This window comes from Manacus vitellinus, unplaced genomic scaffold, assembly GCF_001715985.3.
Source record: "Manacus vitellinus isolate BGI_N305 unplaced genomic scaffold, ASM171598v3 scaffold_16_pilon, whole genome shotgun sequence".
NCBI classification, from domain to species: Eukaryota; Metazoa; Chordata; class Aves; order Passeriformes; family Pipridae; genus Manacus; species Manacus vitellinus.
Genome location: NW_021939189.1, coordinates 817,718 through 842,696, shown reverse-complemented (window position 1 = coordinate 842,696; position 24,979 = coordinate 817,718). Strand labels below are relative to the sequence as shown.

The following is a 24,979-nucleotide window of genomic DNA, read 5'->3' as shown; positions in this document are numbered from 1 at the left end:
TATGGGTTTTTTCACCTTTTAGCAAGAGTAGGATGTGAGAGACTTCACTGCCTGGGGCTGCAGGAGACACCAGGAACAGGGTTATCCTATTCCTGCCCGATTTCTTGTCAAAAATAGGCAGGAACACCAAAGGTCCCGTGTTTTCCGAGTGCCTCACACCCACTCTGTGTCTGTGTGGAAGATTTCAGCACAGCACCTCCAAAAAAACCCTCCAACAGCTTGAGAGTGTCAGCCTGGAGAGCTGAGCACACACAGAGCTGTCTTTTATCTGCATTTATGGGGGTTTGACAGCTCTGTGGAGCTCCAGCTCACAACAAGCTGCCAACAGCCCAGGGCTCCCCAGAGGAGACAAGGTCACCCCTTCCAGGCAAAGACAACCTGGATGTCACCACTGGGAAATCCAGGCCCTGCTGCAGTCCATGCTGCAATTCCTGGCCCTTGGAAAATCAGCATTTAAAGGCCTTGCAGCATCAGCTACAGTTTATAAATTCTTGCTTTTTCTTGGTGAATTTCTCATTGACAAAAAGTCATCTACTTCACCTCTCCCATCCCTGCTCCCCTCAGAGGTTCCTTCTCGGATTCTTTCAGAGGAATCTGCAGGTTGGACTTGCAAATTCCTCCCTTTTTTCCAGAGCTGGAACGTTTCTAGACATTTTTTTTTAAACCCAAGGCACAAACATTCCTATTTCTCAACTCCCAGGGCTTCCTGAAGACAAGTCCCTTGTCCAAGCCTGTCATGACCAGACCCCACTACAACTTTACTCCCTTTCTACTCACCATTTGTGAGTTTGGCCATTGCTACAGAAGTCAAAACCTCACAGGACCTAAACTCCAGCAAGTTGTGTGAGGAGACAAGACCAAAGAGAAGTGTATCTGTACCCCAAATAATTCTTATCCCACTCCTGATCCTCCTCAGAAAGCTCCCACCTTACTCTGAAATCCCCTCTTAGATTATAAAACTCCAACTTGATGCCCTGCTGAGAATTTTTGAAGTCTTTTCCACTGTACTCTAAAAGCATATAAGCAAAATCCCCAACATTTAATGAAGTGTAAAACTAATTATTATGAAATAAAACTCGCTGTTCACCAAGTGGAAAAGCAGCACATTTTCCTCTCCTATTTTCCTTTACAATGTATTCCCTCCCCCTACTCTGCAAATGTAAAAATAAATATTCCTCTCAGCGTCGTGCTGCTTTGAAGGCTGTGAGCCCACCAATAAAAACCTGCACAGTTTAATGGCCCTTAAATGCTCAACATCTTTTTCACTTCATGTAAAACCCATCTGATCTAATGGCTGGGACAATTACATGTGTGGTTTTTCTATTCCAAGGTAATTTTCTGCGTTGGCAGAGCAACACAAGCACGAGATGACAAAAGCAGCAAACTCCAACTTTCCACACTCAGAGACACTTCCAAGTCAGCTACTCAAAACAAAGAGAGAAGTCAAAATTCCCTTTGAAAAGTGCTGTTACACAACAGAACACTGTGCCAGCAATCAGCTCCAGGCCCCATTACCTTGGTAATGCTGCTCTGCTGTTCCAGGGACAGATCCCAAGGACAGATCCCAAACGCCCTGGGAGGCCTCTCAGGTGCATTTCATTTATATCTGACATTTGGGGGCCCTCCCCTTTCTTCCTTTCACTCCTCAGCACTGTTGTCCATGGAAATGGAAAGCTTCCTTCCCTGGGGAGGGGACAGCTCCTGGGTGACTCCCACAGCCACAGGGATCATCCCTGCCACGGGAATGTCACTGACACAGCCCAGGTTTTACCTTCACCTCCACGAGTCCATTCACCCCCACATTTTTATTCAGCATTGCCAAGGGACTCGTTCCTCTCTGAGCCTGGAGACACCCCCATTTGTACAGGATTTAGACAACCCACACCTATTAAAGCCCAAAGGTTTGCTCTCTCCATGCTGATTTTCCAGGATCACCCACACCGAGGGAAGAGTCTGAGCCACCAGGTGTCACCTGGAATAGTGAACTCCAGCATTCCCAAGGAAATTCACCTTTGGTTTCTCATTTCTGTGACACCTCAGCTTGCATTGATTTCTAAAGTAGGACTTTCTTCTCAGTTGGGAAGAGATAATGGATGAGATAATCCGAATATCCCAAAACTGAATTCAGCTGATGGTGAAGTTACAGCCCTTCCCTTTCAGGTCCCACCAAGTGAAGGGACTCTGGAGGTGCCAAGGAATTATTTGCAGATGTGGCTCAGCACAGAACCAGCAGCAGGGTAAGTTCAGTGAATATTCTTTCATTAAAAGCAGTAACAAAACTTCCCTGGCTCACCCCCAGATCCAACAACTGACAGACAACTTGCCCTGTTTGGTGTAGAAGTGACCAGACTGGATTTACCCTGAAGAATTAACCTGTAGAAGTTCTGGGTCTTCACCAATGTCACCAAAATTTTACCATAACTCACTCTGAAAACAGACAGAAAAGCACAATAACCCAAACAGAATTTAAACCCCAAAGGTGTTACCTGGTATTTGGGATCATCCAGGCCACTTCAACACCCTTCACACCCAAACTACTTTGCCAAACTACTTCTGTTTCTTTACCTTTAAGAGAATTGACCACTACGATACCAAAATAAAAAGAAAAAACCAATTTATTGATGATGTAAAATGGGAGAGATTTAGAAAAACTTCCAGAGAACCCCCCGGCTAAGGAACATTTTGATACAATATCAAAATATGCCAGAGTTAGTATAACAAAACAAATCCTCTCCAAAAAGTTTCAAGTGATGCAATCATAAAAGAGTTTGGCTAAAAAGGAACATCTATACACTGAGATGTTTTCTGTAATAGTCCTCTAAGAAATTAAAGGAAAGCAGCAGCAGATCTGTTCAACTACAGACACATATTTAGTAAATATATTAAGTGTATTTCTAGAATAAAAACTGCCCTGCACATCCCTCACTGTCTGGAGCCTCCACGTGGCAGTTGCCTCTTCAATTCTACAAGACTCTGCCCAAAAAGGGATAAAAAAAGGAAAGAAACATAATACTACTAATAAAAAAGGGAGGCCTGGGAGGTGCAGCTGGCTGGGGAGCCCAGTTAAAACCAAGCAGGGAACTCTGCACTCTGACTTCAGTCCTTATTTTTAAGAACTATGGGAGAGGAAGAGTCTCCTCTGCCTCAGGATGCCAGATTCCCACCTGGTGGTTATCAGCACAAGCTTTAGCCAAGCAGGCTGAGGTCAGCACAGGCCTTGCTCAGTTTAAAACAGCCCCATTCATTACCAGGCTCATTTTTCAATTACTTCCTTCAAACAGTCCCAAATTTCATGTTTTCTTTCATTAAACTTCCTTGTGGAAGCACCATCCTTCACTTAAAAATGCAGCCTTGTTTATTGGGTAGATTCCGAGCAATTAAAAATTCTCCTTGCATTAATCCCCTCACTATTGGCATCTTCCCCCATAAATAAGATTACAGTACATAATTTACACCTTAAAATTCCAGGAGCTGGCGTTTGAAAATCCAATACCTGAAGTGTTGTGCAGCTTAATGAGCTGCTCTGCCTACACCCCCCAGGCCTAATGAAGGATGAAATCATCCAGCAGCAGGACTGTGGCACTGGAATCAAAACGCTGTGCCACAAACCAGGACACCCCAGTTCCACCCTTCCAGCCTGCAGGAATCAGTATTAAAGCACTCGGGAAAGATTTTGGGGGAGAGGGAAGGGGAGTGTTAGTGTTCTGATGGAAACACCTGATTTTTTAAGTCTTGTAAAAAGCAAAGGCACTAAATCTTAAGCTTATATATTAAATAAAGGCTGTAACTTGGCCAGCCAAGTTACAACAGACACCTAAACACCTTCTATCTACCTCTGCAGCTGACTTTGTGTCACAGCACACCCTGGCCAGCTAATGTGACCAATTAGCCACCTTCTCTTAATCATTAAAGGAGATACAGCCCCAATACTCAGCCACGCTCCTGTGAACAGTTTATTTTTAACCACACCACGAGAGTTCAAGTCAGAGGGTAAAGTGGAGGCTCTGGGTGTAGGCCTTGCTTTAGTAAGGGTCAATCAGACATTAAAATAATTTAGCTACTATGTCATCATTTTGACAGTCAGTTTGACACCAGTTTTAAAAGATGTTCTACATCTTTTATTCATTAATGCAAAAGGAGTCAGGCCTGAAATGGAGCCCTGGTTTAGTGTTTTACAAGAAGAAAATGCTTCAGCTTTGTAAGTTGTTTCATACTGGGAGGTTCTAATTGCAGCTACATCATCACCATTATATAAATGCCATGGAGGTTCTCCCTCCCACAGCCACAGCAGGTCAGCAAACCAGTCCCTGTCTCATCCGGATGATCTGGAGCAGAGCAGCCTGGACATCCTCATCCATGTGGCCCTGGAGAGGCAAACATTTAGCCAAAAATATTTAAAATCCCATCAAACACCAACCATCCATCACCAGCATTAGGAGACTCTTCAAAATCACCCCAAAGTCTTGACTTATTTCTGTGTTTTTACCACAGGCTGGGAAATTCTGAAATACTTTGGGGATCCTGTGTTTTTTCCCTCATGGATCTCTCTGACACAGCAGTTTCCTTTATGAAAATATCGTGTGGGAAAAAAATTACAGTCTCAAAACACTCCAGGATTCCCTGGGCTGGAGCAGAATTAAGAACACATCAGTAAGGCTCACAAATGACATGGGTTTGGGTTTTTGTTGGATCAGTCCATTCTAAATTAAAACTCTCCACGTGAAAGCAGGCACTTGATGCCAGTTTCAAGTTTGAGGTCACAGAATCATGAAATATTCTGAGTTGGAAGGACCCAAAAGGACCATCCAGTCCAACCCCTGGTCCTGCACAGACACCTCAACAATTCCCCCCCTGTCCCTGAGAGTGTTGTCCAAACCCTCCTGGAGCTCTGGCAGCCTTGGGGCTGTGCCCACTGCCCTGGGGAGCCTGGTCAGTGCCCAACCACCCTCTGGGGGAAGAACCTTGTCCTGAGATCCACCCTGAGCCTGCCCTGACCCAGCTCCAGCCATTCCCTGGGTGCTGTCCCTGGTCCCAGAGCAGAGATGGAGCTGCAGCCCCAGCGAGTCCCCCTCAGCCTCCTCCAGCTGAACAAACCCAGTGCCCTCAGCCACCCAAGGGGTGCTGCAGTCAGAAACACCCCCAGGGGTGTCCCACAGCGAGGTGACAGAGCAGGACAGTGCCAGGGACAGTCGTACCTGCACAGCACTGAGAAGGTGCGTCCGATACACCGAAACCACCTCCTGGTGCTGCCTCTTGGCGTCCTGGGAGAGACAGGGAGAGGGGAAATCAGGCATTCAGCATCTGCTCTTGCCCACTGCCAACTCTGGGCACTTGGTTTTGTGCCCTGACAGACCAGCCAAAGCTCAGTTTCAAAGTCAAAGTTATACCCCCTCCATTAACCAAGAAAAAAAAGTCTTTGCTTCTTTTTTTCTTTTTTTTTTTTTTTGTTATTTCTCACTTGCAGCAAACCAATTTTGCTGAGAGGCTGCCAGAGCCAGCCTGGGGGCTGAGATCACAGAATCCCAGAATATCCCAGGTTGGAAGGGGCCTACTGGGACCATCAAAGTCCAACTCCTGGCCCTGCACACTTGTTTCATCACCAGCATCAGCTGTTTGTTTAAAACCACCAAATTTAAGAACTCTTTGCCTTACAAGGGTCAACCCTGCAAACAGTATTAAAGATGTGTTTGTAAATCTGTACAGAAGAAGGATAACTAACTTTGCTCACACTCAGGGCTTTAATTATGAGCTCTACTGAAGTCACAGGGGCCAAAAACCTGCGTGTGCACCAAATCCCAGCACTGAGCAGGATGTGCTCCCCCTCATTGGCAGCACTTCATGATAAGCAACACTTCAGGGTTTGCAGCCAAGGGAACACAAGTAAAATCCATTACGAAAGGACCATCTCACTCGATAAAAGTGAGAAAAAATACATGGCTGGGTTTCTGCAAGGAAGTGTTAAAACTGAGCTTGCATTCAGAAATGGTCCTGGTGTGAACTAGAGCAGAGCATCTTGTAGGCACAAATTCTCTCTCTAAGCACAAATTCTCTCTAAATTGTTTGTGTCCTTTTCACCTGGAAAAGCTCCCAAATGTTGCGACTCAAAATGCAGAAGAAAGCAAAAAAAAAAACAAACAAACAACTAGAGAGAAGCAAGAACTCAGGGGAATTAAAAAAAAAAAAAAAAGAACAAAATGATGACTGCTGCAGTTGCAAAGCCTCAGCCTGCAGCCACCCCCTGCTCCAGCAGCCACAGCCACATCTCCCTGTTTATCCAAGGAACTGAGCACTGCTACTGCACGTCAGACAACACCTTGGGTGAGTACTTACAGCCAGCTGCTGCTGGAGTGCTTTCACTTGGTTCTGGAGCGTTTCCACCTGCTGGTTCTGCCTCTTGGAGGGGATCCCGGTGTACGTGAGCTGAGACAGCCCGTTGAGAGCCTGTTTTAACCGCTCCACGTCGTTGAGCAGCTCTGTGATCTTTAAAGAGAGCACAAAAAACACCTCATTTAAGGATGTATCACCAAAAACTAATGTTCTTTAATGTTCCTGGTAGTCTGATGAAGACCAGCAAGCGTTGAAGGGTCTTTGTCCCAGCTTGCTAAGAGACTTCACTGAGACAAAGGACTTTGTTTTCACGACATGCTGGGTCACACTGTGCTTCCTGGCACTGAGATGTGTCAGGTATGGGCCCTGGAGGTCAGCCAGCAACAGAAGCAACAAAAAAAGTGAGTAGCTAAAGATATTCTAGCCTAACTTCTAAAGAGAACAGTGACCCATCAGAAGGCAAGCCAGAGATGCTCAACAAACACGGCTCCAATGGAATGATACCCCAAAAGTCTGAAGCTTTAATAGAATTTAAATACTACATGTGATGTCCAAAATATATGAGGGATTAAAAAAAAAAAACAAACAAATAACTTAGTATAATGCAAAACCAGGACTTCATCTGATTTGGGCCTGTCCTGGGGACCTGATGCTCAGCACAAGGTTTTGCTGGAACACCTCGGGAGCTGCATTTGCAGCCTGATCCCTCCCTGCTGAACTGAGAACATCAGGAGCATTAACTGCCACATCCCACCTTGTTATCCTTGGCTTCCACCTGCTTTGCAGACTCCTGGATTCTCTTCTGCAGGTCAATAATGGTTGTCAGTGATTTATCACACCTTTCCTTCTGGTCTTTGATTTCCTGCTCGATGCTGCAGCTCCGCAGCTGGAGCAGCTCCTTCTCATCCTTCAGGGACAGCTCGCTCCTCCTCGCCTGCAGAGCCTCCTCACACGCCTCCTCGTACTTCTTACTCATGCTGGACAGATTTTCAGCCATGCTGCTGATCTGGGCCTCCAGAGAGCTCTTCATGGAGGTGTACTCTGCCATGCCAACCACTTCCCTGCTCCCCAGCTCCGCCAGGGCCTGTTGGCTCAGCTGGAGCTCAGCCTGCAGCTTCGACATTTCCTCGCTCTTCACTTGGTTTTCTCCCTCCTTTTCTTTCAAGCTGGCTTTGACTGCTGCCATTTCTCGTTCCAGCATTTCCTTCATCTGTGTATGTTCCACCAGAGGTACTGAAGACTTCTTCAGAGCTGACAGTTCCTGCTGCAGCTCTCCTACTTTTAGCGTTTCCTTCTCGTAACATTCCTTCTTACTCCTGAGGGCTTCCTTCAGGTCCTCCACGGTGTGACCCAGAGCCTCCTTCAAGGCCTCCATGTGTTCTCCTGAGAGGTGCTGAGGCTGCAGAGCCCTGGGCTCCTGCAGGTCCCCTCCCTGCTCCTCCTGCCCCGTGTATTTCCGTACCAACCCTCTCAGCTGCTCGTTCAGCTCCTCCATCCTGCTCGCAAACACCTTCTCCATCTCGTGGGATTTCTCAGCCAGGATGTAATTCTGCTGCAAGTCATTCTGGATGGACAAAAAGCCATTTTTGAGCTTTTCATTCTCCTCTTTGAACTTCTTGGTCTCCTCCTCACTTTCCTTGCACTTCTGCTCCTGTTCCTGCAACTGTGCCCTCAATTCCTTCACTGTGGCTTCAAAGCTCTGCTCTCTGTCCTCAAAGGAGGCAACCGGGGCGTATTTTGACTTTATGCACTCTTGAATTGTGTCCAGCTCCTTCTTTTGGGCCTCAATTTCCGCATGCAACTGTGAAATCTCCTCCTGCCCCCTGTGACACTCAGCCCTGACCGCAGCATTGCTCTCCTGCAGCTCGTGCACACTTTTATTTAAAGCACTTACTGTACTTTCGTGATCTTTTAAACTTATATACTCCGTTTTTAACTGATCCTGTAAGAGTTTCACCTTGTTTTTCAAAGCTCCATTTTCCTCGTTTACCTTCAGGAATTCATGCTTTATCTCCCCAATTTTCCCCTTCAGGTCTGACAGCTCCCCGTTGGTCTTTTCCAGGGTGTTGTTCAGGACTGATTTAACCTCCTCGTGTGTCGTAGCCAGCACATACTGATCCCTCAGGGTCTCCCTTATGACTGTGTTCTCAGACACCAGTTTGCACACTTTTGCCTGTTCATCATCATATTTTTTCTGAAGCTCAACGAGCTGCTTTTCAAGCTCGATCCCATTAGATTTCAAAGCTTCCACTTCTTTTTTGTGCTGCTCTGGAGACACATACACAGCTTGGAAGTGGCCAATATTCTCACTTAAGTTGTTCTTCTCTGCCAGCAGCTTTTCAGCTTCCGCTTTGCTTTCATTGTACTTCTTTGTTAATTCAAACAGCTTTTTGGTCAGGTCCCCCACAGCCCGATCGTTCGTTTTCTTCAATTCTTCATGAATTTTTAAAGGCACATTCTGGCTTTTAATTTCAGTTTTTAGCACTTGGACTTGCTGCTTCAGCATCTTGTTATCAGCCTGCAACCTTTCGAGTTCCTTCTGCAGAGTCTCGTTCTTCTGTGACACCTCAGAAACCACCTTCCCAAGCTCCTGGTTCCTTTGCTCCAGCCCACTCCTCACGTGCTCGTGCTCCTCCGGCCTGACGTGCTGAGCCAGGGCAGCTTTCTGGCTCTCACATTCCCTCTTCAAAAGCACAGTCTCTGCCTGCAGTTTCTCCCGCTCTCCTTCCAGCTCTGATAACCTCCTGGCTTTCTCATTCACCTCGTTTGACAGCAAACTCTTCATGTTCTCAAACCTCTCTGCAGTCACAGACTGGGCCAGCTTGGCCGCCGTTTCTCTGAGCTGCCCTTCCAACTCCGTGACGTTCCTCCCCCTTTTATCTCGCTCCATCTCCAACTTGACAACTTCCTTCTGCAACCTCTTGTTTTCCTCCACCAGCCTTCCTTCGTCCCTCTTGAATTCTTCCACCAGCAGTTCGTTCTGCTTAATCTGGTTCCTCAGTTTTCCCACTTCAGCAGAGGCCCCCTCGTACTTGGTTTTCATCTCCTTCAGCTGCTCCCTGAGCTCCTCTGCCACCCTGGTGCTCCCCGAGGCCACCTCGTTGGTCAGGTGGTCCTTCAGAGCCAGGAAGTGGCTCTGCATTTGCTTCACTTTGCCTTCAGAGTCAAACATCCTTTTCTGAACGTCTTTCAAAGCATCTTCCAGCTGCTTTATCTGCCCGTCAGATTCCACCTTGGTTCTCTCACACTCTGATGCCAAAGCTTTACACTCTGATGCCTTGAGGGACAGTTCCCTCTGCAGTTTGCTGATTTCTTCCTTGGCTGCCCCAAAGCAGCTCCTCAGGTTGTCAAGTTCTTTCTTTAAGGTTTCCTTCTCTGAACTGGGTGATTGGACTGGCAGGGACAGCTCCAGGGGCCTCAGCATAGACCTGGACTGGAGGGAAATTGGCACAAAAACCACGTGTTTACAAGTTTGAAAAGTCATTTTCATGTGTTTATTGTTTATTATTATCACATTTTAATATGTGAATTGTCCCATACAGAACTGTCTTAAATCCCTGTTCATCTGAGCATAACCTGTACAAGAGATTTCCTTCTCCCTTAAAATTGCACTAAGTTATTCTTGCCCATATTACAGAACAGGCATTTCAGCTTCTAACAGTAAAAATCTTGAATACAGCTCTACATTATTGTTTCCCAACCCCAGGAAAGTTTGGGTTGGAAGGGACATTAAAGCCCATCTCATCCTACCACTGTCCCAGGTTGCTCCAAGTCCCATCCAGTCTGGCCTGGGACACTTCCAGGGATGGGGCAGCCACAGCTTCTCTGGGCAACCTGTGCCAGGGCCTCCCCACCCTCACAGGGAACAATTCCTTCCCAATATCTCATCTGAACCTAAATCCAAACTCATCAGACCCCACTGACATTAAAGTGCAGGTGTAGTATATTAATTCCATTCCCCTTGTTATGCTATTCATATTTAATCACTCATCTGCCTGAACAAATTTAATTTATTAAGAGATTTCCCCCATCCCTCAAGCACGTGAAAATAATTTTATAAGGAATCAGAGCAGAGTGTGCCATGGTTAACAGAACCCTCTTGCTGAAAAGACTGAGGAATACAGTCATTTGGAATTCTAGAGGAGCTTGGGTTGGGAAGGACCTTAAAGACCATCTCGTTCCACCCCCAAGGGTCTGACAGGCCTTGTTTGCACTGGAATTGTTGCTTTAAAAAGTTGACAGCTACCAAACAGAATTGTCAGGAAACGATCACATAGCTGGCAGGAAAAAGAAATCTTCTGAATATTACCCAAATTTAAAGCAGGGAAAAATCATGGAGATGGAAACCCAATTGCACTTTACCCTGTGACAGTTGATCCGGGTTTGAGAAAGCTCATTACAGACCATTCAGCACCCAAACTCCCTAGTATTTAAAGCCCTGTCACAGACAGGACTCTAGAGGGCACCAGCAGGTAAAAATTAACATGGAAGAGTGAGGATGCCTCAAAATTTTGTGTTCAGAAGCAACGCTCAGCAAACTTACATTTATGAGGACATTCAGCTTTCCCAGCATTACTATCTCAGAATTATCTCCAGTGGTAAAATATTTCTTACCTGTGATTCCATGGCAAATGCTTGGCCTTGTTTAACTACTGCATCTTCCTTTCCTAGATTTTCAGAGCAAATGGCATTTAGGTTCTGGTTAAAAACAGTAACACAATCACAAGAACTACGATTTTCCTTCCTAATTTCAGTCTGTCCAATGGGGCCATGCAAGGCTGAAGGTTGGTGTTTAAGTACTTGGTATTAAAACAATTCCTCCTTAATTGAGTCACATAAAAAGTCTGGACAAAGCCCTCCTAAGGTAAAGAAAACCTTGGAAAAATTACTGTTGTGCCAGGCTGGGTAAATTGTTCTGCAGAAGTGTCCTGGAAGCCACCTCCCCCCAGCTGCAGGTCTGCACATGAGCACACCAGGGAAAAGCATCTCCTTGCACTCCAAAGAAATGATTCCTCCTGACAGGCAGCCAAACAGCTCTCAAAATGTTATTTAATCTGTCATGAGCTGTTTAGTTACCCAAGTGCAAGGCAGGTCTGTGACCAAGCTGGATGCAAAAGACTCCAGTTTGTGGAAATGGAATTATTTCTGAGAGGAGTGTAAACTGAGGGCTTGTGATCTGAAGCCAAACCTGCTCCACTCAAGCCTTGCCACTGACCAGTTTGCTGGTGCTAAGCCAGACAGGAGCATTGTTTGAGGGATGAGGGATGGAAAGGGGAGCTCCACGGGGAGCAGGGATCTTGCTCAGCTTGTTTTTCACGTTATTAGGAGATGCAGCAGAGTCACAGTTCACATTTCACAAGGCCAGTCACTGTGAGACTGATGGCAGTGCCCTGGCACCCACCCACCAACACACCCGTGCCCAGCTCACTCTGCTCCCAGGGCTCGGGGGGACACCAGGCTTGGCTGATTTAAGGCCAACATTATGAAGAGATGGCAAAAAACCCCCTTTGTCTGTGTATTCTAACACTGCCCCAGGCATGGAAAGCTTTGAGAATTTACTGTACTTACTAGTTCCAAAGTTACTTCCAGACCCCACAGAGTCCCCCTAAAATCAAACAGCAAGAAATGCAAAATGAAGCTGAGAATTTGCTTTAAACTTTTGGTATAGGTTAAACTAGGGATTAAAGGGCAGGGAAGGATCTTACAAGGCAATAACCACTTAGGACTTTCAACAGTTTAAAGTGTTTAAAGTATTTACTGCTGCAAATCTCAATTGCTCTATCACATTTCAAATCAATGAACGTACTTCATAATATTTGAGCTTAGCTTTGAGAGCCTCAATAGTCCTCAAGCTTTCCTCCTGCTGCTTCTCCTTGGCAGTGAGGATTTTCTTCAACTCATCCTTCTGAAAGAGAAAGAAGTGCCAAATAGCCAAAGCCACAAGAAGGGACAGATTTGTAAGATCTCGAGCAACTTTTTAAAGAGTTTAGGGAGAACTTCAACCAAGGTCAGCACTGAGAGAACCCCTAAAATTTTATGTTGAAGTTCTTCCACAAGACTGCTTCTCTACAAGAGGAGTCTTGAAGAATGAGTCAAGAATGTGCACCAACATAATCTGCTGTTGCTTAATTTATTCACACTTATTAGTTTTGCATTACTGAAAGTCACTAGAGATAATTATAACATTAAGTTTGCTTTAAAGGTGCCACAGGAATGACATATATTATCTGTAGTACTAGAAATGCTGTGCAGCTGTACAAACTGACACAGAGCAGCAGATACTTCATTTAGCATTTTTAGGCAGCATTTATTTCCTCTGTAGTTTTAAATACATTACTGAAATGAGAGAGTTGCTTCCCCTATTTCCCAGTGCAGGTGACATATCGTACCTCATTCTCAAGATCATCTGCAAACATTTGCTCCTGTGAAAATAACAAAAAAAATCCCCCCCAAATCATTTTGTCAATGATGTTTAAGGGGCTTGTACACAGTTCAACAGCTGAGAAATCCACCCCAGTTCCTAATGCTCCCCATCCAGCTTTATCTCCCCTGCCAGAGGTTAAACAGGAGTTAGGGATGTCTGACAGAGACATGTCCCCATAAACTGGAACATTCCTCAATTATCTGAATCAGACACTACTGAAGCAGAAAAGTACAACTTCAGAAGAAGTTTGCTGATTTTGGAAAGTGACTATTAAGAAGTTTATTTTATAAAGGCAATGCTGAAGAGAGAAGCTCACAAGGCAGTGATTCCAAGAAGAAATTCTTTCTATCCCTGTGCTGCATTTAGGAAGAGCTGCACAAATGTACCTCTACAAAATTCAGTAAAGAAACAAACATGAGCCTCCACAAATAAAAAAACCAGCAAAAAAAAAAATCCTGGTTTTATTTTCTTTCTGCTGGTCATGCTCAGCTCTAAGGAGAGGGATTAAAAAAAAAAAAAAAATTGCATGAGAAATTCCCATTGAGGACTTTGGGTTTGTTTTCTTGCCAGTTGAAGACTTTTTCCTCTCTGCTTCCACTTCCAATAACAGCTGGAAAATCAGCAGATGGTAAAGTACTGCCACACACCACCTACATTTAATTGGGCAGATGAGGTTCAGTCTCCAAATTACAGCCTGCCAGGACACCCCGAGGCTCCTCCTGCACTGTGAGGCAGAGCCAGGAATGTTATTGCTCAAATTTGTGGGTATCAGTGAGTGATACAGGTCTGCTCACAGTTTGGATATTACTACAAGTCCTGAATATTACTACCAGACCAAAGGCTTTTGCAGCAGCAGAAAACGAGTGACACAGAGCAGTAATTCCCAGAAAAGGAATGAAGACCTCGTCCTAATTTCATGCACTTTTCTTTCTACTCCTACTGTCAGCATCAGGGGGTTATCCCAGCTTTCAAGTCAGGTTATTCCAAGCCCTGGTTTACCTCATTCAGCTGCATTTGTAGCCCACTGATTCTGTCCAGCAACATCCTTTGCTCCTCCTGCACTTCTCTCATCCGATCTTTCAAATCTTGGTTTTCCAGCTCCAAGTCCTTAAAAGTAAAACATGAGATTAATAAATACATAAAGGCCACCACACTGCACACACCTTGGGAAAGGTAAAGAACCTGAACCAGCAGTTTTAACAAGCCACTAAAGGCTCCAAGCCTTGCCTAAGGAGTCCCCTGATGGTTCTGTGGCCTCTCTCCAGGTCAGGAGTGTTCTCAAGGTTTACACAAGCACAGACTCCTGAGCCTTCAGGCCCCTGAGCTCCAGACAGCTCATTCCTGTCAGTGCACACACAGGTTGTGGAAGGAGGAGCAGAGTGGGGTCACCCTGGGTGCTGACAGCCCTCAAGAGCTGCTTATCTGTGTCTGTTAACACGTACAAACAGCTCCTGTTAAACCAGCTCCTGCCACCAACCTCTGCAGCCAGAGGTGCCCTGGAAAAGCCCGTGCAGCAGAGCAGCCTTTCAGTGTGAAACTGTTCCAGCAGCCACCAGAACCACCCCAGTGACATCCAAATCCAACCCAGTGATGGGTCCTTGTGCCTCAGTCAGCCAGTGCTCACATGCCAACACAAAGCACCTTTAACTCTTGCCTGAAATCGCTGCCTTAACTGTGGAGCTGCTTCAGCCCCCCCAGAGGACAGAGATCTTTATCCTCCCATTACAAAGCATTTCAGAGTGAAGGCCTCAGTTTTTCAGGGCTTTGTTCCCCTTGGCTTAAAACGCTGTTTACCTTTTTGAAAACTGTAATGACATAGGAAGGGGATGGGAAATTAATGCTGGTTGGTAGAACTGTGACACAGATTACTTTGAGTATGACACAAACATACATCTCTTGAGAGTGCTGAAAAAATAAATCTTGCTGGTTTGTGACTCTGATGTTACTGCAGAGACAGAGGTAGGAAAGGTTATGGAGACTTGCAATTATTTATTACACAAAAAGTATTCTTCCTGAAAGAAGTTTACAGCTTATCTGCATAATTGCCACATTCCACAGTCAGGCAATTAAGTTTTAAGTAAACAGCAATATATGACCTTTCTTAATGGAATCATTAGTGCTTCCTTTGCAAGCTCATCTTTCTTTAGTTCATCTGGTTCATTACCCACGTGGGAACACCCAAGTCACAGGAATCCTCCTCTTACCTGAGCACTGGGTTCCTTCTGATACAGTTTGACATTCACCTCCTCCTGCACAAACCCCCGACTCCACTTCTGTGACATGTTGCTAATCTGTAAATACAGCAGTGAAACATGAATTTGTGCTCCTGTTGTGTCCTGCAGACACCCTTTTCTGGGGATAACAGGCTGCTCCCACACCCCTTTCAGCTTCCACGGGGAGCAATCCTACAACATTCCCATTTTGACAGCTTGCTTCACAACAAGAGGTCACCCATGATCTCATCCCCACACAAATGGGAGGCTTGTCAAAACTCTAATCCTGAATATGCACATCATGGAATATTTTTCACACAGAACCAGCCACACCATCTGATCCCAGCTACAGATAAAGTTCAGAATCATAAAATACTGAATAGTTTTGTATCACAGCACAATCCTAATCAGATACTTACCTTTTGCTCAGCCTGCCCTTTCTTCATGCTGTCTCTTCCTAAAAAAGCACCACAAAACCAGGAAGTTACAAAACACATTTCATTCAGATTCAGGCAACAATGCAACACATTCAGCTAATTCTATCCACTTTCCATGCTGGGAGGACATTTCAAAAAAAAATAGTTCACCACCCCCCCCAGTTAATCAAACTTGGAAACATGCACAAAAGCAAAGTTTTTCTATAAATAAGGCTGAAAACTCCAGTGATCAATCCTGCAATGCCAGGCTCAGCAATGTTAACCCCTTGAGGCATCAGAGCCTGCATTTACCTTAAAAGCTTTACTACAACCAAACACAAGCCCAAAAACTTTCTTTCCCCACCCAAAGAGGCAGTTTATCAGCTCTGTGGCCAAAGGACCACAGCAAAAGCAGTCCCTGCAGACACAGCAGTGGGGACACACAGTTCAACCCAAAGAGCAAAGTGGCACAACCAGGTTCCTCCTACCTTTGCCGGAGTCCTCAAGGGCAGCTTTTATTAAAGCCAAAATGTCAATATTGTCCCCAATCCTGGCATAGTAAGCACAGTCATGCCCAAGGCCATCAGTCAAACTCACATCCGCACCATTCCTGAGCAAAACCTCCACGGCATCCCTGCAGCCGTACTCACAGCCCAGCATGAGGGCAGTCCTGGGGGGAGAGAGGGGTGAGCTCGGGGGAGCCCTCGCTGGAGGGAGCAGCTCTTACACAGAGGATCCCTTGTGCTTTCGTGGCTAATCACAGCCAAGACACCTTCCCTCTATCCGGAGAGGAAACAGCTTTAAAAAGTCATTTAGCCAACCTTTAAATATTTGTTAGAAAGCAAACAAACCCACTACAATAACAGTATTTTCATGAAAGCAACACAAACGTGCTGCCTCTGAGTCTCCCAGTGTTTTGAAAACTTTGGCTTCCTCTATTAGATACAAATCTCGACAGACACAACAAACATGAGCTGAGGAGTTTAGACAAAGTCTGGAGAGGGGAGCACCTGGGAGCCCTGGCAACGCTTCCCAAACACTTCCCAACTGCAGGACGTGCCATGGGAGTAGCCAGGCTTTGTCCCATGGCAGCCTCACGTCCCTCGGCCACCAGGCAGGAATCCTCCAAGAAATAACTGGCTGAAGCAGCAGCTACAAAGAGAAACCCCCTCCCCTGGCCCAGAAAGAAACCCCTCAAGGCCTTGAGGTCCCTTCAGAGCTCCAGTGGACTCAGGAGTTCTTGACAAAGCCCCCCTTTTGTCATGACCCATTTTGCACATTGATCCCAAAGGGTGCAAGATGCAGCTTTGGACACAAACTCTCAAAACAACCAACCACAGGTTCTCTGCTGGCAGGAACAAGCCTGGGTGTGTTTTAGGTGCAACGAGAAGCAATAAAATAAGGGGTCTTTCTCCCCAAATTTAGTACATGTATTCTGTAGCCTGAGAGCTAAGGGGCAGCTTTCCACCCTTCAAACACCAGCAGTTATTCCAGCAACCCCCCATGTGCCTTACCTGTTCTGTTTGTCCCTGGCATTGACATCTGCTCCTCTGTCTATCAGCAGCTGACAGACTGTGGGACGACACATCTGAGTGGCCAGCACCAGGGGCGTCCTCCCATCCTGGAGACAGGGAGGGGGAAAGACATGAGGAAAGGGAGAGGAAGCAGAGGAAGCACAAGAACTGCCCCAGGGTTTGTGCAGGAGAAGGGGAAGAGCAGGACTCACTCCATCCTTGGAGTTCACCACGGCGCCGTGGTCGCACAGGAGCTGGATGCTGGAGGAGCAGTCTGACATGGCTTTGGAGAGAGACAGAGAGAGAGTCACACTACTGAGAACAGCCCTGGCAACCCCAGACACCTCCCTGGGTAGACTGGGCTCACAAAACCTCACACAGCTCAGTTAAAGCACTGCAAGGCTCTGTAACTTTGTTCTCCCGTCCCCAAAGTGCCCGAAGGAAACCAAACCCTCCTGCCCCAACACTGTGCAGCACCAGGAGGGGGCACAAAACCCAGAGGGAAGGGATCTTATCCTCCTGACAGCTCTGCTCTGAAACTCTGCTCGTGATTCCTGCTGAACATCACACTAGAAAATTGACAGGCATCAGAAGAGACTCTCACCCCTCCAACCTCCAAGACTGTTAACTTCATCACTGAGGACAAACATCACGAGAATATAAATCACCCTCTCCTACTACAGTCACCAAAACTAAAAGAATTCTGCCCATCTGAAAGTTAACCCATTAATTAAATCTTAGTTTCACATACAGCTACCAGAAAAGCAAAACCCTCACCTGCATCATGAAGAGCAGTTCTTCCCTGGAGATCCACATTCTCCGTTGGACAATTGTACTGTTAAAATAAGAAAACGTGCCACTTACATCTGCATGGAGACATGCATCAAATAAACAGAAGTTTAAAAGAACCCATTAAAAATTAAAAAAAAAAATAAATCAAATGAGCATTAACTGACCAGGAATAAATGAAGCAAAAATAAATATCACACAAACCTAAGACAACACTCAATATTGTTTCATTAATGAAAGATTAAAGCTCTTTTCCCCATCACTGTCTTATTTTTTAAAAAGACTCTAATTGGTTAAAAAAGAAATCACAGAAGAAAGGCATATCCCAATTCTGAATCAGTATATTTAAAATCTCCTTTCCCCTCCAATTAATAAAAGACAAGCTGGATTTTTCAGTACCTGCAAGAGCTTCTGCAAACACAAGGCATGTCCATATTTTGCAGCTAAATGCAACGCATTTCTCCCTGAAAACAGATCAACAGCAATCCAGGATTTGTTTTGAATGGACTTTCAGTGAATATTCACATCATTTTAGATACAACAGTCCCTCTGTGTCAGTTCCCCTCCCATTCTGTCTATAACCAAGTCATCCCTTTTGTACACACCTTTGTCACAGTCTTTGCTTATTTTAGAGAAACTGCAACCAAGGGTTTAAGTTCATTAGTGAGCTTAACCTCAAAATAACTGCAAATTGCTCCACAAAAGCATTTCAAAAATAAACTGTCACATGAAAAGAGGAGGCCAGATTAGTTCTGTAATTCTCCTGTTTTCAAGTCACACAGAAAATCAACTTTTTGCCAACTGTAGAAAGGAGAAAGATCTATCCTGTGGTCCAGCTTAACTCTATTCCAAATTAAAACCCAGGTGAGGACATTTTCCAGCAGCCCCTGGAGCCCTGAGGGAGCCCACCTGCAGCATCAGTGGCCGTGATATCAACTCCGTGGACAAGGATGGTGTTCAAGCAGTCCAGGTTTCCCTTTGATGCTACAACATGGAATCTATAAAGGAGAAAACACCTTGCTTAAGCACAGCTGTTTTGTACATAAAAATGGCAGTATTAGCCAGGAGAGCCAAAGCCAACAGCTGCACACTGAAGGCATTACACGGCACAAACCCAGCTTTGGACAGTGTCCAAATCCAGGTGAGAGTTCTGCAGATATTACTTTAAGGAACAAGACAACTTTCTTGAGAAACAACCATTATTTATCTAATCAGTGAACCAGGTGAAAGATCAATGTGGCTTCAATTTCTCTTTAATATTCAGACCTGGCAAGAGCAAGTATTTGAATACTGATCTTCACTTGGAAGCGAAGGCAGTTTGAGGATTTCCCATCCGAGCCAGCTGGTGCTCCAGTTCAGTATGTTGGAATTGAACATGTGGTATTACACAGATTTAGGGATTCAAAAAAGCTTTCAGAGAAGCAGAAGATTGGGAATTGAGGAATTTTCAGTAGCTTCCAGCACCTCCTGGAGCACTGCAGTCACTTACGCGGATCTCCCCTCCACATCCAGCTTTGTGGGACTGACTCCTTTCTTGGCCAGGATGGATGAAACCTTCTCCACATCTCCCCTTTCAGCTGCTTTCATTAACCTGTCATCGTATTTGTTCCAGTCTGGGTTCAGCTGTGCAGGAGAGAAGCAGAAACGTGAGTTTGTGGGGCACCTTCAATCCACTGAGGGCACCTCCATAAGAGGTTGAACCTTAACACAAATGGGGGAGACAACAAAGCATTGCTTGGTCTGCAGAGGGAGTCACACCCATCAAACTGTTCACAGCTGTTTGTGCACAACATCACTGGCACATTTCAATCAGCTCTTAGAACTGAACAGTGCTCAGAGGCAGCCTGGTCAAGCCACTTTTGTCCTAAAGGAGACCTTCAGGATCAAACTTCCTTTGGTTTTCCTCATCCTGCTTCATTCTTTGCTCAGTTTTCACATTTCAACAGCGAATGGATGCTCTAAACACATGCACCAGGACAAGCTTTTCCTGGCTGTGTCACACTGTGCAGTGGGGCAAAAATTACCCCAGTGTGATGGTCAAGAGAAGTGAGCTGTAGAAGAAAGAAATTCAAAGTTCAAAGCCTGCAATTCCCAAAGCAATGGAGAGGGCAAAGGAAGTCCAAGGCAGTTATAAATAGACCAGCACACATTCAGCCCCAGACAGTCGTCATCCCCCACTTCTCCCTTGTTTACTTCACATTTAGAATTTCAGGCCACAGGCCAAGCCTCCCACCCCAAAATACAGAGTTTGTTCTCTTCACTGCCAAACCACCCCTCCTGACTGGCTTTGGGCTTTCCAGGAATTTCTGTTCTGTGACAGAAACCTCCCAGCCAAGCTGGACACTGAAGAACAAGACTAAAAAGGAGTATTATATTCAAATCTAGCCCTGCACAGCAAAAGAATTTGTTGATAACAGTGAGACACAAGTAGCCTGTAGGTGCACAAGGTTACTTATCACTGTGGATCAGAATTTCCACACCTCACCAAATAAAGAACATTAAAACAGGTAACCCCAACCCAGGGTGTGCCAGGGAAAAGAGGGTACACAAAAAAGAACAGACCCAAAAACCCACTGCCACCACCTGCAGCTGTAGTGATTTGTAAACTGGAACTGCACTCATGACCAGAGAAGGCTGAGAGGGGATCTCATCAATCCACACAAACATCTCCAAGGGTGCCAGAGGATGGTGCCAGACTCTTCAGTGGTGCCCACTGACAGGACAAGCAGCAATGGCCATAAACTAAACCACAAGAAGTTCCACCTCAACATGAGGAAGAACTTCCTTCCTTAAGGGTGGCAGAGCACTGGAACAGCTGCCCAGGGAGGGCGTGGGATCTCCCTCTCTGGAGGAATTCCAAACCCACCTGGATGAATTCCCGTGTCACCTGCTCTGGGTGACCCTGCCTTGGCAGGGGGTTGGACTGGATGATCTCCAGAGGGCCCTTCCAGCCCTAACCATTCTCTGTGATTATCTTTACTCCCCTTTCTCACAACAAACAAGATTACAGTAATCATGAAGGCTTAGCAACAGCTTACTCAGTGCAACACTTGCTAAAAGCGACATGAGGTAATAAAAATAGACCACTAATGACATTACCACCAGTGTTGCCCAGCTGAAGTGCAGAACTGATTTGTCAATCAATTAAAACATCCATTAGCCTGAAAGCCAAGCCAGCCTGGCCTAATGAAGTCACAGTGTTGGTGACACCACCAGTCCCAGCAAACTCTGCCTGCACTGCCCGGGAATGCCAGAGTCCCTTCCCAGCTGGGACACTGTTCCTCTGCAAAGCCACCTCCTCAGGTTTAGGCTTTAATTTCAAACACCTCAGAGACTGGGCACACACAGCATCAAGCTCTGTGCCCTCTAAATTCTTCTGCACATGGCACATTCCCATCCTCCCAGGAAAGGAATCCCACCCTGAGTGGCTGTCACCGGGTCAGGATTGCCCAGCTGCATCTTTGCAGCTCACACCTGCCACCACAAACTCACCCAAATCTACAGAAAATCCTCCCCAGCCCCTCCCTGCTCCCATTTAATAAAACTTCTGACTAACAAATGCATTACTTAAAAAAGAAACCCAAACAAATCCATCACCTTCATATTTTTTCCCTTTGGTTATAACACTTCAGTAAATTGTATCCATAGCCTGTGATGTTCTACATTTACAGGGCCTGGAGTGCCAGGACAAGACAGAATGGCTTCCCACTGCCAGAGGGCAGGGTTGGATGGGATAGTGAGAAGAAATCCTTCCCTGGGAGGGTGGGCAGGCCCTGGCCCAGGTTGCCCAGAGAAGCTGTGGCTGCCCCTGGATCCCTGGAAGTGTCCAAGGCCAGGTTGGACGGGGCTTGGAGCAACCTGGGTTGGTGGAAGATGCCCTTGCCCAGGGCAGGGGTGGGACAGGATGAGTTTTTAAGTCCCTTCCAATCCAAACCATTCCATGATAAAATCATTACCCATTTAACAAATGCATCTCACATTTAAGGAAAATTCCTCACAGGAAAAGTTGTTTAAGAGATACAACACACATTAATTAAACAGTACCCACTATAAAACATTTACACAATTCAAGCTTTCCCATTTTTGCAGTTGTAAATGACTGCCAGGGATATGAAAGCTCAGATACCTACAGTGTCTTTAGCTGCACAAGAAAACCAACAGATCATCCTGAACTCTGAGCCTGGTGCTGCAGGAGGGATCAGTTTATCTCACATCAGCTCCCGCCGCTCACAGCGCCCCGAGCTCACACAGCCTGCTTCCAGAAACGGCTCCTCTGCACCGCCCTGGATTCATCCTGCTCCATCCCTCACTTAGCTCGGATCCCCGAGGATATTCTCCCCATCTTCAGGATCATCTTCAGACTTCATAACTCTTGGAAACCTCCCGGCCAGAGGAGCCGTGTGCGGGTCCGGCCGCGCTCGGGGCTCCCCAGAACCCTCCCAGAGCCGTGGTCGTGTGGGACAAACTGGCAGAGCCACTGGGGCTCCCAGGGAAATACTGCCCAGACCCCGCAGATCTTGTAAACAATACGTAGACAGTCTCCCGAGGCTGATCTATTTTCTGATAGCCCGGTCCTTGCCAGGCAGGATAGAAGCGCTGGCTATTAGTGCATTCCCGGCGTGCCCCTGCCCTGAGTAATGCGGGGCAGGTTTGGTGTTAACTGAGGAGACAGGCACGCAGGAAACCCTACTGCGGGGTTGTTGTGCTCCGCAGACAGGCAAACACTCGCTCTAAAATAACAAACACGTTAGTCAAATTAACTGTGCACTGACATGGGGGGAAGGTCACGCTTATCACCACTAATAACACACGAGGACTGAAATACTCCCAGGAGTCACTTTTTCCCCATTCCACCAGGCCACAGAGCTGAAACCAGACTCAGGCTCAGACTTCAGACAGTTACAACTGCGGAGCAGATGGAATGCATGAGCCTATTTTGACAGAAATGTAACCCATTTCAAATTAGAAAACACACATGCCTCTGCTTTAAAAAAATTCTCCTTTTACAGCACTGAAACCCTTTCTGAATAGAACCTGGTTTCAGCTTACTGCTGCTGCCAGTCTGTCTCCCAACATGAGAAACGAGAGGAGTCACAGAGGCTGTGAAAACATTCAGTGACAGCGCAATGATTAACAGGAGGGGAGAAGGAGAGTCCCCTTTCACAAGTTTTAAATTTAAATGGAGATCTCCCAAGTGCCATATTTAGAGGAGTAGGTCAACAAGGCAAGCAATGCACTGTTTTGTCTGCAGGAGAAAAACCTGGTGCAGGGCCAGAAAATCCACACACACACACACCCTGGAGGACACACAGGAGAGATTGCAAATAGCCTAATAAATGGATCTTCTCAGCAAAGAGGTTTAAAACCAATTGTTCATATTTGGCCTAATTCACTCCTTCCCAGTAATTCCTGAACTATCCCACATCCCCTGCTGTGAGCAGCAGCCTTTGCCTTGCAGCATCATTGTGTTTCCCAAAGAAAGCTCCAAGCCCTCTCTGCAGTTAGTACCCATGTGACAAAGCCACTCCAAAACAGTGCAGTGACTGTGTCATCTTCTGACCAGGACCAAGTCTGTCTCCTCAAACTAAAAAAGGCTTTTTTTTGGGGGGGAGGGAAAAAAATAAATACACTTCACAAGTGACAGCAACAGAAAAGGCCCATTTAACCAAAATCAGTTTGGTGAGAAGTGTAGGTAAGACTGTGGCTTCCAGGTGCAGAGTCTTCTCCAAAGCATTTATCCCAAAGGTTTCACTTGTCTCCACGTTATCTGCCTGCAGGCATTCCTGTGACTGTCAGCTGCAGCCCCTTTGTGCTGGAGATCCTCCTGAGACAGTCCTGACCACAGGATTTAGGATTGCTAAACCACATTCCCCAGCCCTGCCCAGCTCCAGTCAGGCACAGAGCAGCTTCCACGGCTCCATCAGCACCGAGCAGCACCAGGAAACAGCCCAGCTACAAACTCCCACTGACTAAACTGTTCTCCAAGGCACTGAAACCAGGGAGCTTGAAGGGTAGAAACAACTTAAACGTGCTCATGTTGTGTTCTTTCAGTGTAACCAAAGTTTAGAGCCCGTTCAGAGTTGTTTATCAGAACAAAGACCAGAACCATCCTCAGACATGAGCAGTGCAGATCCCTGGAGGTGCTACCCTGCCCACCACCCCACAGATGCCTGGCCAAGGCCAATATTACCTGGGTTTTATTAACACAGAGCACCTGTTTTTTTGAGCTCAGCCTGCCAGGAATCCTTCCCAACTCCAGGTCTCCAAAGATAAGGAGTATCCCACCTCCTCCATCTGTTAGGATGAGAAGCAGTCTCCTTCCCAGCAGTTTGTGTCTGGCGTGCCCTCACTTTGAGGGATTTATCTGAAGCAGACACGCTGGGTGTCTGCACACTCTGTGCATCCATCTGGGATCCAACACCCTTGGGAGGGATGGAGAGACATCACAGGGTGTACACACCACCCTGCTCAGAGAGAGAACATGAACTGAGCAGGAACAGGATACTGCTCCAAGTGCCCTCCTGGCTCTCAGGGAAAGACTGAAACTTCCAGGCAAGAGGGATTCTACCTACATGCCAATGATCCTGAACCAATCACTGTATTGACTTCTCCAGTTTTTCCTTGAGTCCAGGTGAGCTTTGAGCATCCTCGACAGCCCTGGGTAAGGAATTGTACAACTTAACTACATAACAACATGCAGTGACACGACAAAGGGAACGGCTTCACACTGAAAGAGAGGAGATTTAGATTAAGTATTAGGAAGAAATCCTTCCCTGTGAGGGTGGGGAGGTCCTGGCACAGGTTGCCCAGAGAAGCTGTGGCTGCCCCTGGATCCCTGGAAGTGTCCCAGGCCAGACTGGACAGGACTTGGAGCAACCTGGGCTGGTGGAAGGTGTCCCTGCCCAGGGCAGGGGGTGGCACTGGGTGGGCTTTAAGGTCATCCAACCCAGTTCAGAAATACCAGCTGTAATTCAAAGCAGCTCTTAAGCCCTTCAGCCTGCAAGCTGGGCTAAAGCTGTGAAAGTGAGCCCAGTCCTGTCACAGCTGGGCCCAGCAGCTGATCCCATTACCAGCAAACCCCAAACGGGACACGGCCCCACTAATGCCATTAGTGGGTGACATAAGCACAGCACAGAGCACAGCTCTGGGGACACCCTGCCAGCACCACCACAGCAGGAACCCACAAACCTGTCAACAGGCCTTTATAGAATCCCAGACTGGTTTGGGCTGGAAGGGATCAAAGCCCATCCAGTCCCCACTCCTGCCCTGGGCAGGGACACCTTCCACTAGCCCAGG

General features: G+C 46.5%; 1 protein-coding gene across 1 annotated transcript in view; it reads right to left on the bottom strand.

Moving 5' to 3' along the window:
• Positions 1 to 2,597: 2,597 nt before the first annotated feature.
• UACA (uveal autoantigen with coiled-coil domains and ankyrin repeats) overlaps positions 2,598 to 24,979 on the bottom strand; it is a 41,477-nt gene continuing 19,095 nt past the window's right edge. Inside the window, exons 2-19 of the mRNA XM_018069576.2 lie at positions 19,173 to 19,306; positions 18,593 to 18,681; positions 18,083 to 18,147; positions 17,672 to 17,729; positions 17,107 to 17,177; positions 16,895 to 17,001; positions 15,869 to 16,050; positions 15,384 to 15,421; positions 14,956 to 15,042; positions 13,751 to 13,858; positions 12,717 to 12,749; positions 12,134 to 12,232; positions 11,896 to 11,932; positions 10,942 to 10,994; positions 7,082 to 9,760; positions 6,331 to 6,480; positions 5,196 to 5,261; positions 2,598 to 4,364 (exon numbers count right to left, since the gene is read on the bottom strand). Coding sequence (XP_017925065.2) covers positions 4,293 to 4,364; positions 5,196 to 5,261; positions 6,331 to 6,480; positions 7,082 to 9,760; positions 10,942 to 10,994; positions 11,896 to 11,932; positions 12,134 to 12,232; positions 12,717 to 12,749; positions 13,751 to 13,858; positions 14,956 to 15,042; positions 15,384 to 15,421; positions 15,869 to 16,050; positions 16,895 to 17,001; positions 17,107 to 17,177; positions 17,672 to 17,729; positions 18,083 to 18,147; positions 18,593 to 18,681; positions 19,173 to 19,270 — 4,092 coding nt within the window. The 5' untranslated portion in view covers positions 19,271 to 19,306 and the 3' untranslated portion in view covers positions 2,598 to 4,292. The remainder of the gene's footprint in view (positions 4,365 to 5,195; positions 5,262 to 6,330; positions 6,481 to 7,081; positions 9,761 to 10,941; positions 10,995 to 11,895; positions 11,933 to 12,133; positions 12,233 to 12,716; positions 12,750 to 13,750; positions 13,859 to 14,955; positions 15,043 to 15,383; positions 15,422 to 15,868; positions 16,051 to 16,894; positions 17,002 to 17,106; positions 17,178 to 17,671; positions 17,730 to 18,082; positions 18,148 to 18,592; positions 18,682 to 19,172; positions 19,307 to 24,979) is intronic.